This window comes from Passer domesticus, chromosome 4 (genome assembly GCF_036417665.1).
Source record: "Passer domesticus isolate bPasDom1 chromosome 4, bPasDom1.hap1, whole genome shotgun sequence".
NCBI classification, from domain to species: Eukaryota; Metazoa; Chordata; class Aves; order Passeriformes; family Passeridae; genus Passer; species Passer domesticus.
This window is the reverse complement of record NC_087477.1, coordinates 32,734,131-32,747,282: the sequence shown is the minus strand read 5'-3', so window position 1 is coordinate 32,747,282 and position 13,152 is coordinate 32,734,131. Positions and strand designations below refer to the sequence as shown.

The 13,152-nt window shown below is 38.8% G+C and overlaps 1 protein-coding gene across 12 annotated transcripts in view; it reads right to left on the bottom strand.

The window, feature by feature from the left end:
* Nucleotides 1-13,152, bottom strand: part of GRID2 (glutamate ionotropic receptor delta type subunit 2) — an 809,145-nt gene that overhangs the window by 114,945 nt on the left and 681,048 nt on the right. For all 12 annotated transcript variants that reach the window (XM_064416952.1, XM_064416954.1, XM_064416953.1 and 9 more), the window contains one exon: nt 5,843-6,155. In XM_064416952.1, coding sequence (XP_064273022.1) covers nt 5,843-6,155 — 313 coding nt within the window. The remainder of the gene's footprint in view (nt 1-5,842; nt 6,156-13,152) is intronic.

Genomic DNA, 13,152 nt, shown 5'->3' with positions numbered 1-13,152 from the left:
TTCTATAAGAAGGTATAAAACATGTTTTTATGAAGGAAGATGAGTAACATATCCATTTTTAGATATCTAAGATATTAAAGAATGTTTCTGTGGTCAGCCAGCAGATCAGGTGCAGAAACCAAATTAGGAACTAGGTCCCAGTCCTAAAGACTTCATACTGGATCTTTTTTATATTTCTAATCATAATCCCCCCAAACCAAAAAAAAAACCCAACCCAAAACCAAAAAAAAAAAATACCCATCAGGTTTCACCACTAAGTATCATATGTGAAGATATAATTAATGTCTAACAGAATTTTTCCAGAATGATTCTAGAGTCTTCCTCTGAATATTAAATATTTGATTGTTGTACAGTTAATTAAGAGAAAATGTCACTAAGAAAGGATGCTGCTACAGCATAATGGTTTCCTGCTGATAGGGATATGCCAAGAGTGAGATAAGCAAGACTGAGTAATTTATTAAGCAACAGCAGACTCCAGGCAGTGCATTTCACTAGGATTATATCACACCTTGGGTGGCAATACAAGGAAGAAAACTGAGAATTCTGAGCAGCTTTAACCATCTGAGAAGTATTATAATGACTTTGAAGTGCTAAAGCTTGGAGGCTGTTTTATTGCTCCTATGAAATGTAATTTACACAAGGCAAACAGTGAGATTTGCTCATTTACCAGGTATTATCAGCATAATTGGCCATTACTGACACCACTGATGACCAATCAAAACCTCCAGTTGTGACTAGCATTTTAAACAAATATAAGGGGATAAAAAAATGGCCCACTAGTGGCTCTTGAACATCATCAATTTCATAACTTTTCTGGGTTAAGCAAGTGTCTTAAGCTCTCTGAAGAAAATTATATTTTTGCAGCTAATACTTCAAGTGCTCATTATCCTATGGTCAAATTCTATTTATAAAACTATAATGAATGTTTGTTTTGTTGCAATCACTAAGAAGTGATTAAATCTTGAATGATTCAGCCATTAAAAAAATATTTTCTATTACAGCAAAAAAACCCATAAAAAAACCCACACCCAAACAAAACAGAGCCTTGCATCTTTACCTGCAAAATCTAAAATCCTGCCAGGTCAATTCAGAAATACCTTCTCTTACAGAAAAGTTCAAAGCCAAATGAGCAGAGTGTGATAAGATAGAGACTAAGTCTTTTATGTTGTCTTTCATACCAAATACAAAACATTGTCGTTTTCTCTAACTTCATTATTTTGTCAACATTTTGTTGAAATCTGTTATACTAACTTAGCTAATCACTGAATTCTGAAGCAAAATTTGAGAGGCTGCCTTTGAAACAAAATCCCCTAAAACATTCTTCTGCAAGTCCTTGGCAAAAAATTACACAGCATTTTACCTGTCTCAAAAACTGATCTATTATACAAAAAGGGTTGGCAGTAACTCTAGATCTTGAACTTCTGTTTCTTAAATCATTGATTTTTCTCCAGTACTAGTGAGAACAGAGTGCTCCCTAGAGCGTTTTGTAACAAGAGCCCCTAATAGGAAGCTAATAGAAAACCTTCAGGAGATTAAACTAGGTTCTCAGCAAGTATAAATGGCATCAGAATTTGTTGCAGCAACTCGATTCAGCTGATCTCAATGAAGATTTTAGTAAAGTTTTCAGAAGCCTCAAATTTCTTCTCTGAGAGTTCATACGGCAGGTTCCCTATACTGCCAAATTCTAATAAGGGCAAAATTTGAGGGAGTAGCAACAATACCATGGCTAAAGAGAAGGTTGTGTAGAGCACAAAAGCAAAGTATATGAAATATATAATTATTCATATATCACTCAGACTCTATGAAGTAGAAAGGGACCTTGTCCCTTTCTTGTCCCATGTCCCAAAGCAGGGCTGCCTAGAGCCAGATTTCTGTCCAGTTGTCAAAAGTAATATTCAAAATAAGCAAAATGAGGAGCTTTAGCCACTTAGTTTTCTAAGATGAGCAAAAGGAAAACAACAAATTCAGAATCTGTGACACTAAATTTCTGCAATCCTCCACAGTCTGAATCTATGAATTGGTTTCATCTTTAGATGAATGGACAACCCAGAGACAATAGATATTATCTTAACTACTCATGCCTGAATTTTGACTTCACAGTACAAAGCATTTGCTTTTAATATAACCCAGAGCAGCATGGTTGAGATCACCTAAAAGTCTCTTAGTGGTCACAGCATATTTCAAATTCAATGCGTATATTGGGTAGGAAGCCAAAGCATTTCAGTGCACTGCCTGCCCTTTTTATTTTTATAGTGAAGGGCTTGAGCACAGAATAAAAAATTCCCTTTCCACTTTATACACTTTTATATTAATTGAGTTATATTGCAGCTTTATCCTCATGTATCTTAAAAAAAGAATGTAAATTATTTTGGCTGATCTCGATAATGAATGAACGTCAAATAAAAAGGGAAACTTAAAATTTATCTCCATATTACCAGACTCAAAATGGTGCCTAGAGTGGCCACTGAAATATGGAGGTAAGAAAGTGAAAGCCATTTTCAAGACCTAAATTTAAGTGATACAAGTATCAGTCACATTAAATTTCAGTCTACCTTTAAGGAAGCAATGAAAAATACTTAAATTTTGTAATTAAGTGTGACAATAATTACAGACCTGCCTTAAAAACCATTGGATTGATCTGTGCTTTGCCTATAGACAAGGACACAGTATTTTTATTTGGTGTTTCAAAAATTGAAATAGGTTAAAACTTGTTAATAGCATTGGAAAATGGACACAGTGAACTAAAGCTACTAGCTAAAATCTGCCAAGTTTGTAACTATTTCAGAAGAAAAATGTTTCAAAAATATTTCAATCATAATAAGTTTTGAGTTTCCTTAAAGAATGAGCTGTATTTTTGCAGCAGAGAGCTGTCTTCAGAACCACTGCTGGTCTGAAGCCAGTCTGCATGCTTGCAAATTTTTCCTCTGTCTGGAGAAAAGGAAGAGAAGATGATGCCACAAATCACGCGCTAGCCCCAAACAAAGAATCTAGAACTATCAAAGCAAAAACAAACTTTCGTTCAAGCTGCTTTGTTTCTGTCAGCACAGGGTATAAAACCATCTTTGGCTCTTTGTTTTGATAACAGAAATGAGTACCTTGTCATGCTTTAAATCGCTGCTGAAAGATTTCTTAAGTGAATGTGACAGTGTTTGAAATGCCCCATGCTGCTACACTTAAGATTTGCCAATCAGAATTAATAGCAACAGATTTACTATTCCAAAACAAATAAAAGCTGCAGTTTTTCTGCTGAATGAAGAGCTGATGAATGAAAACAGATGCAAAATCACCACAATGGCCAGTAACCCTGAAATTAAATTGAAAATTATTTTCATATGTCTGTATTCACAAGGATTAGTAAACAATAATGCTCCAGCTAATATAGTTTTTGTTATATTCAAATTGAATGTGAAATACAGGCTGGCATTATAAATGCATCTCTTACTCTTTTGCACTGAATTTCTGAGTTCTTCTCAATCTTTATGTTTGTATCAGTCAGTAAGTGTATTTTGGTATAAATAAGTATAAGTAATAATAAGTAAATGTATTTTGGTATAAATTCTTTTCAATGTGTTTCATTTTTCCTTCTAGATAATTCAGGAGAGTTCTGCTTGTTGTTTGAAGGAGAGCAAAACTATAGATACATGTCTGTAACTTTTGCTCACTCAGTAGGAGTCAAGTAAATGATTTACCTTTATTTTAGTGAATTCTATAGAGTTGTGTTAACAATCCACATGGTAGGGTAGTAAAGTCTCTCTCTTTCTCTGTAAATAATTCCTCCCACCTTCCCAGCTCTGTGAATTTCTTTTTCTGAAGTTGCACAGCAGTTTTGGTGCCCTCAGATTCTTTGTACCACCAGCAGGCTTTACTGAGTTGCACCTCATGTGCGACACCTCTTACCACAGGGAGTGGATGCAGATCTGTTCAAATAAATTAATTTTCTTTCCTTCTTCCCACCCTACCCCCCTCATTGAATTCTGGCATTGTTGCAACCTGGTTCCCCTTCTTTACATCTAACTTCTTCATCAAGTTCATGCTGAATTCAAGGTTTCTCTCTAAGCCCTCCTTAAGCACTCATTTTCATTGATTGGTCAAAAAATCCTTTTCTTTTTAAGCTAACTGAGCATCTATTCAAGTGCTCCCTTGTGGACTACTTCTCTGGACCTATAAGTTAGGAAATTTCTCAAAATACAGGCTACCTTGGATAAACATGAGGCAAACAATGCAGGTGACAATTTTTTAGGCTGAGCTATGTTAAAACAGTTGTGCCTCCTCTGAACCTTAGCTGGGCAGTCTCCTGGAAAGCTTTTAGGGGCTCCTGTTGGGAATACAGCAGGGATGCTCAGGCTAATCAACCTGTGTGGAATGGCTCACATTCTCGCAGTAAAGAAACTAATCCTCAAGTTCTAACCTAACAGGAAGACCAATGTAATGAGTCTCATTCTGTAAGAGACCAACTGCTCTCTCACAGCTGGATTTGCTAAACACTTACACAGGTGATATTTTGGACTGAAAGAGTGCTTTATAAACCCACCCATATACATGAAAAAAATTTCTATATGTCTCAGCTACTCTGAAGTCTTTGGTTTTATTTATTAAAAAAGAAATCACAAACCCCCTGAAACTATCTCTTCAGCTCTCCTCAGCTGACCATCTGCTTAATGCAAATGATAATTTTAAAAGTAATGTCTCTATGCTTATGTGTTTAAAATTACCCCTCTCAGGGAAAGTCTCAGTTTAAGCTCTTTTTTCTTTTTGGTAGTGACATTGTTTTAGCTTTTTTTTTTTCCATTCTAGGAGTTTCATACTTGATTTTCATGGATACCTTTAGCTTTTATGGATGTCATCTGATTGTTCTGAAAAAAGAATAATGTAATGTTAAATCACATGTTGCCAATTTCATGTAAATATGACACCTTTGCCTACAGTGCTCCATCCACATTCAGGTTAAAATACAAAGAACTGTCTGTGAGTATGGGGCTGTAGTGGCCATGGCTCTTTGTAGAGCAGATGCTCTGTGAAATTAAAACAGGTCTACCTGCAGTTTCAGCAGAGACTGAGGAGTAATGGATACAACACTTCTCTTACATGGTTAAGCAAGAAGGTGTTCATTCTGTTTTGTTGTTGAGCCTAAACCCCCTTTTGCTCTTCTATTAAGCTGCATTTACTTATTCCACTTTGCTTTACAACCTCAACTTGCAGACCAGAATCCTAAGCAGCATATACCCAACCAAGATCTGTAGTCCCTGCTGTCTTCAGGATGCGTGGTTAAAACTCTGCCAGAAGAGATACATTGTGAAGGACTTGGGAATACAAGCAGAACTGGGGACCGGCCTGGGCTGCACCAGATGCTAGATGGGATTGAGAAAGCAATCAGGAAGGCCAGAGATGCTTGAATCTAAACATTAGATAGGAAATTTGAAATAAATCAGAAGAGGGAGGAAAGAATATCAGACACAGTAAGATTGTTTAGCACTGCTGACTAGTCTAAACTTAGTTCAAAATCCAAACCCTGGAATTCTCTGACTGGGTAAGAACATAGCACTTGTAAATAGTGAATAATTCTCCAGTAACTGATGAGCAATCTTTTTTTTTTGACTCAGAGAAAAATCACCTTTCTGTAACAAGAAAACAACAAATCCCAAGCTAGCATGTAGTTCTCCGAAATTCTCAGGGTACCACATAGGACAGCTAAATATCTAGGACATCTTTTAGCACAAGGCTTTCCAGTGCTCCCAGTTTCCTGTGGGGTGGGGGAGGGAGGCAGGGGAGAGGAAGGTCTCTAGAGCAATGGGGAGGATAAATAGGTTTTCTCTCAGAGGTAGAGCCTCCCTCTGTCTCTTACCTTGCTGCACAAAGGATCCATAGACAAACCACATGGAGTTGTAGAGAGTTGTGGACGTCATGGATCCCATCTGAAGGCGCGGGGGGTTGAGCCAGTTCAAGAGGTAGACCAGGAGCCCCACCAGGAGCACCGTGCCAGCAATGCAGGCCCACAGGGAGAGGTCAAAGGGGGCCAGGCAGGCAAACATGTCCACGGTCTTCTCTGCCTTGCGCAGCAGCACGCCCACCGAGTAGTCCATGTAGCGCGTCGTGAAGTCCACCACGTTCTCCCTGTCGGGGGTGATGGTGAGGGCAGAGATCCCAATGTCAGCTCTCTGAGGGGAGGAGGGAAAAACAACGTGGGTAAGTAAGAGCTGCAAAAGAAGATCTTTGTTCCCTCTGTGATTTATAGCAGCCAAGCTCAGGGCGAATCAGATGCCAAGACCAAGGTCTTCAGCATCATCTATGTGAGCACAGAAAGGTGACTGAAGCTTGAGCATGGTAGATCAACCAGGTGTCTTAGTTTCTGCAAGCAAACCCCACTTGGTGGACTGTGACACATCAGCTCTCCTTGTTATTTTCCATGAAATCAAAATACTACAGACACAGATAATACCTGGAGGAAATCTATATTTGGTCATTTTTGTCAACCTGGCTTATTAAAGCCATTGCTGCCATTGTCAGATTTCTTTGCTGCAAAAGTCAGATTTCATGCATAGCACATCCAATCATAGGAAATTAGTTGCCTGATAGAGCCAAATTTATAAAATATTTTCATGATTTGATGATCATGTAAATGGTCTACTACCCTAGAAACACCTGAAATTCCATAAAACATCAATTTTATCTACGAAGTCTAAAGTGCAGAAGGGCAGATTCTGCACGCAGTTCCTTTACGATTAATTCCTCTGTATCCTACTGACAAGCAATTCCTCCAGCAATGCCAATCTGTCCTGCAGCTAGCCTGGACTTGCTTTGTGCCATTTCCTTTCTTTTTTTCTGTAATTTAAAGAACACGTTTCACATGAAAAGAGGATGAGTAACATTTCTTGATCTAATCATTGTATTTCACAGTATGTATTAGGTCTCTGGGGACACCAGGCACAAGTACAGCAGGTGCTACTGTACTTTTTACAGGCACAATTAGAGCTTCACTGAAAACAAGAAAGGTTATTTAAAGCAGACTTATGAATGCCATTTTAAAAAGCCCTAATACTGAGCAATAAGACTGTGAATTCTAGATGTTTTAGTACAACAAAAGAGTACTTTAAATATTTAAACTTGTACTACCTTGATTTAATCCATTTTTGTTCTGCCTAAAGAAGTGTGTGATCCTTTGGAAGGGGGTGAGGAGAGCACAAAAAATTGAAAGTACTGAGTCAAACTTTATTAACTCTCTTGAATTTCTTTCTTCTTGCCCATAGAAGGCAGAGATTCCTAGTTCCTTAGATATGTGATTTGAAATATTGAGTAGGAAGGTATGGCAGCTGAAACTGACTAGAAAATTTTGTAAATCAGCTGGGCTCTTTTTAATATGATGTGCAGAGCACTCCGCAGCCCATGGCACAAACACACTCCTAATCACAATGCTGTTAAGACTTCAGTTTAAATGATGTTACTTTATATTGATTGTTCACTGGCTTGAGAAAGTGGCAGAGCCTAGATGGAAGCCCGATGATTTGGACAAAAATAAGGTTTGAAACTATTGATTTTCTTAAAAGCTATGAATCAGAGCTTCAGCTTTAATTTGTGTGTTAAGTTCTCCACTGTCATAAGTGAAGTTGTGTTGGTGAGCACAGCTGAAAGCATGGCTTCATGAATTCACTTCTAGTCCCTTCTTAACATTTTTGTGAGAGTGATGATTCAACTTCCCTTTGCCCATGGGTAGCAGCAAACTCAGTCAGTAATTAGAATTAGCCATGGAAATGTTCAGGTTACCTGAGTCTCCCTATCCTCTCATTACAAATCTTCTGCTCAAGGAATGACTCAAATGATTCACAGCTCCTGCTGACAGTCAAGCCCTAGCTCCAATGAGCAAGATGCAAACCAGCCAGCATTTGAATTGTCTTCCAGAACTGTGAATATAAATATGTTTTTAAAACCATTTACAAATATAGAAGTCCAATAGTGTCAAACAGGAAATTATGATTGTATTTAATGAGTAGCATAAACGTGGGCCTTTCCCCCTGAATGGGTATCAAAAAGCAAAATAGGAATTTAGAGGTAAGGTGTCACCATCATATTTTCTGAAAAATCCCTTTGCCAGGATTTATTCTCCTGGGAAGCTGAGAAGCCTCAGAGAAAAATGAAAACAATAATTATCTCATTTTGCTGCTCCTGTGTTTTGCTGCTTTGGAATGTGGTCTGGAAAACTGTTTATCCAAAAAGTGGTTGTTTGATTAGTTACATGTTAATTTTTTTTACATAATGACCAATCACTGTCCAGCTGTGTCGGGACCTTAGAAGGAGTCATGAGTTTTGATTATCATTCTTTGTAACCTTCTGTCTGTATCCTTTCTCTATTCTTTAGTATAGTTTAGTATAGTTTAGTATAGCGTAATATAATATATAATATCATAAAATAATAAATTAGCCTTCTAAGAACATGGAGTCAGATTCATCAATTTCCTTCCTTTGACAGGGACACCAGAACACCAGAAACTACCACAGTAAGGGAGGACGTGGAAAAAAAAACCTCCTAGACTCAGCCATGAGTGCTTATTAAGTTAGCTGTGTTACTAATTTTCAGTATATTACTAAATACTTCTCTACCATACTAGATCACTGAGTTTCTCATTCAAATTGCAATCTATAAGATGCTTAAAGACTCTCTACTAAAAAGCAACATACACCAGTAAAGATACTTTTACCAAATAATAGTTGACTCTATGAGTAATAGAATTCTTTTCTGCTTTTCTCCTCCTTTTAGCAGCACAACACTTTTTTCCCCCATTAAATACATTGAAGAGAATTAAAGAAAAAAATGAGGCACCATGGTATCTATGGAAATACTACTTCTAATCTGCATCTCTGGGAAGCAGTACCTCCACAGTGCCCAGAATTATGGTTCCACTCCAGTTATCAGCCAACTATGACAGCAGAACAATATTGTGCTAATGGAAATGCTGCATTTCTTTTGTTCTACTGCAGCAACAATTGTGATATAATTATGTCTTGCTACTTTATATGCTACATATATAATTAAGGCTTTGAGGTGACCTAATTGCAGCCTTCCAGTACCTGAAGGCAGCCTACAAGAAAGATGGAGAGAGACCTTTTACAATGGCCTGGAATCACAGGATGGGGGGAAATATCTTCAAACTGAAAGAGAGTAGGTTTAGATTAGATATTAGAAAGAAATTATTTACTGTGAAGGTGGTGAGACACTGAAACAGACTGCCCAGAGAAGCTGTGGATGCCCCATCCCTGGAAGTGTTCAAGGAAGGGCTCTGAGCAAGTTGATCTAGGGAAAGATGTCCTGCCCATGGCAGTGGGGTTGGATGAGATGATCTTTTTTCCCAGTGAGGAGCCATTTTTTCCAGAAGCCATTCTGGGATTCTATATGTCTTTATTTCTTGAGAGGTAGTAAAATGAAAAGCAGAAAGGAGAGAGAGAAATCCTGACTTCTTTAGCACTCTGTTGTTTAGCTGTTTCAAAAAAAAAAAAAAAAGCTACATTGAAATATTAAACTCATATTCTTTACTTACTAAATTGGATCATAAACACCAGTTTCCCAGAAAACTGCACTTTTAGCACAAAACTAAGCTGAAACTTCACTTGATAATTGATTTACTGATAGTGAGCATCCTTGATTACATATAGATTCTGTCATCTTGTTTCAAAATTGGAAGATGAAAAAAATTAAAAGCTTGTCATTAACATGTCAGACTGGATCACAGAAGACATCAGTTTGAAGAAGTAAAGGTTCACTTAGTGCTTTTGAGATAGAAAGGCAAATGCACGCAATTATGTCAATATTTAGATATAAAGCTGCCAATCTGAATTATAAACATGTATAGCTCTCCACTCACTAAGTTTCTGCAGTGCCAAAATCCAAAAACCATCATATGTCTTACACGTTTCTCATGAATGAAACTGTGACTCCTGAAACAGACTGAAAAAACAGCAGAGGGCATTATTTTGCTCTGTGTGACCTGCATAGAAATTTATATTTATCTTCCGTAGCAGCAGTTCTCCTGAGGCCATTGTAGAGCAACATAACCAGAATGAGAAAATCCAAAAGAAATGACCTAAAGGGTCTGATAGCACTGCTACTGGTGTCACAGAACCAGCTTATCAGCAAAGCCTAGAAATCCCTGAAATGTCCCTAAGCTACTGCTGTAGCAAGCACATCTCATACACACGGAAAGCCATCTTCCTGCAGTTCATCATCAAGAACAGGGAAAATAAATTCATCTATTCTAAACTGGTCCTGTGAGTGCCTTCATTTTATCCATTTTCAATGTTAAATCAAGTTTCAACAAATGCTAGGAGTGATAAAAAGCAGTCCCATGTAATGCAGTTATTAATATGAAGATGCAAAAACCAGAGAGACATTTTTACTCAAGCTAACACACATAGGTCCAAATAATTCTCCTTTTACTCAGCTATTATTTTTTCTTGTCTCACTTTGTCCTTCCTGTATGGTTTCTCCCTTCTTATACATCCCTTAAGAAAGTGCAATAGAAAAAGAGGCTTCTGCTTGATTTGCAGTTTCTCCTAGAAATGATTAAGCATGTATTTTATCTTTTCTGATGGACCTAAGTAGAATCAGGCTGCTTTCCCTATGCTATTTGCTTCCTCATGGCTCCTCACTGGAAAAAAAATCATCACAACCAAGGTAGCATGGCAAGATGTGAATAGCAATGGTTGATGGATGTGAATATCACCAGAAAGCCCAGAGTCATGCTGGAAAGCCAAGAGTGCTCTCCCAGAAGTGCCATTAGCCACTTCTCTTGCCTGTCATACAGGCTTATCCCTCAGGCCATCTGGATAGAGGGCAACTAAAGGAAACACTGTGAGAAGAGAGAGAATTAACAGTAAGAGAAAGATTTGTGGTAAAGCACTGCTCCCTTGAGACGGTTTTAACCTCTCCACAGAGGGCTGCTGCTCTCTGAACTAATCCTGTTTGTGAGATGAAGCTCTAAAAGATGCAGTGAGAGCCCTGGGCACTTGACAGGAGAGGGACAAGAGCACCACGTGCTTCTCTAAGAGCATTTATTCTCTGAAACCACCCAGTTCAGGTGCTTAGCAAACTGAAACCTTTGTATAGCAGGGTTACATTCAGGTTATTTTGACCAGAAAAGGTGCATGATCCAGGAACATACTTAATGTAAGTCTTGACAATCAAAGGAGTGGAGGCTTGGATCCATTTCCAAATTCAAATTTAAGATCAGTTACTATGTTCTGCTGATTCAAGCTCCTATTTTAGCAGCCAACAGAAACCTTGTCTTCAAAGCTGGAACAGAATGAACTAGGCACAATGTCATGCCTGTGAAGCCAGCTGTTGGCCCAGGGCATGTACTTGGCACAGCTGGGCTCCTGCCCTGCCATCCCACTCCAGCAGGGCTGCTGGAAACAAGATCAGCCTGGGACTGCTCTCCCTGACACCAGGACCTGCACCAGAGACTGCTGCATGCTGAAGATGGTTAATGTAAGCAGTGAATATTGATCTTGAGCACAGAAATCATGTGGTTGCTACAGCAACTGCTATTTCACATGGCACATCTTCTGGAGTGGCCAAAGACACCTTTTTTTCAATGAGATGATCTCTACAATTACTTGGAAGGAGGCTGTAATGAGGTGGGGATTGATCACCCCAGGAACAAGAAATAGGACAGGAAGAAATTACCTCAAGTTGTGCCAGGAGATGTCAGAAAAAGTTCATTCACTGAAAAGGTGGCCAAGCATTGGAACAAGCAGCCCAGAGACGTGGTTGAGTCACCCTCCCTGGAGGTACTGAAAGGACAAGTAGACGTGGCACTTCGGGACCCGATTTAGTGATGGACCTGGCAGTGCTGGATAGCAGTTGGACTCGATGATCTTAAAGATCTTTTCCAAGCTAAATGGCTGTATGATTCTGTCCACTCAAAAAGAGAAGGCAGCTACTTTCCATCACCCTTGAGTGAGGATTGTCTCTTGCAGAACTCATTCCTGGCTGACACACTAAAAAGCAAAGAGTACTCCCACTGTTTCTGGAATTCCTCCACTTGTTGGCCAGACTATCATGTACAACTTGGTTGGGAAAACAAGGAAATGCTGTGTCTCAAACAGGTTAGGCCTTTAATTTAAAACTATTCTCTGCTCCTTTACTTGCCCTTATAAAGTTGCCAAGTGGATGGAAATGTGAGTTCTGGGGGCAGAACGCGGCTCACAGTAAATAAGAAAGCAGCCTTTCAAGAACAGCTTGCACTTGGTAAGGGGTAGATAGACACTGGCTGCTCGCCCAGAGGCTCCTTTGCCTTAAGAGGGACAGAGAAAGGGAGAGAAGGACACAGTGAACTTTTACTCCTAATTAATTATGTAAGGATAAGGAAGATGAAAAATTTTACACTGCCATAGTATAAGGAGAACATGGGTTTTGAATTCCAAATGCAGTTCCATTAACCCTTCATACACTGTAGATGTGCAGAAAGATTTCATATCCACGAAGACTCCTTTACAGCAAAATCAGAGCAGGCTAGTAAATCTGTTGCACTTGAGACATGGATTTACAGATCTGGATGGTTACCACCTTCAGTGGGCTATTCCTTTGAATCCCTGCCTGCCAAGGGAACAAGAATGCCATACGTGTTTTAACTTGGAGCCATTTGGGTAGTTAGGAGCTCTGCCTTACCAACCATCCATTGCAAATAAACAAAAAAACATTCCAGGCCCACTTCCATTTCCAGACCATCTAGAATTAAGACCCTCTCCAGTCTGTGTTATGCAATGGTCCAATGAGCACTGTAGGGAGCAGGGTGTAGCATAATATCAGATTTAGAGACAGAAAGCATGTTAAAAATAAATCAACGGGCCATTGTGCTGTTACATCTCAAAATTAGATGAGGGATTTTTAGTTGTCAAGGCTTAGAAGGTGATGGGAAATCTACTTTTCTAGCTGTGTCCAGCTTACCAATTGTGAATTCACAGCTTCAGCTTCATAAGGACAGAGGGAAATGGCAAAGGAAGTTTATTATTACAGTGTAGGTAGGTGCATGAAAGGTGAGATGGGTGCAGAATGAGTAGCTGGGTTTTTCCATTCCAACAGGCTTCCTGCTGCTTAGGAAGGCATAATAGGTTAAACCTATCAGTAATTTTTAACCCATGGAGGATAATAGTTTCTTTCTTTTT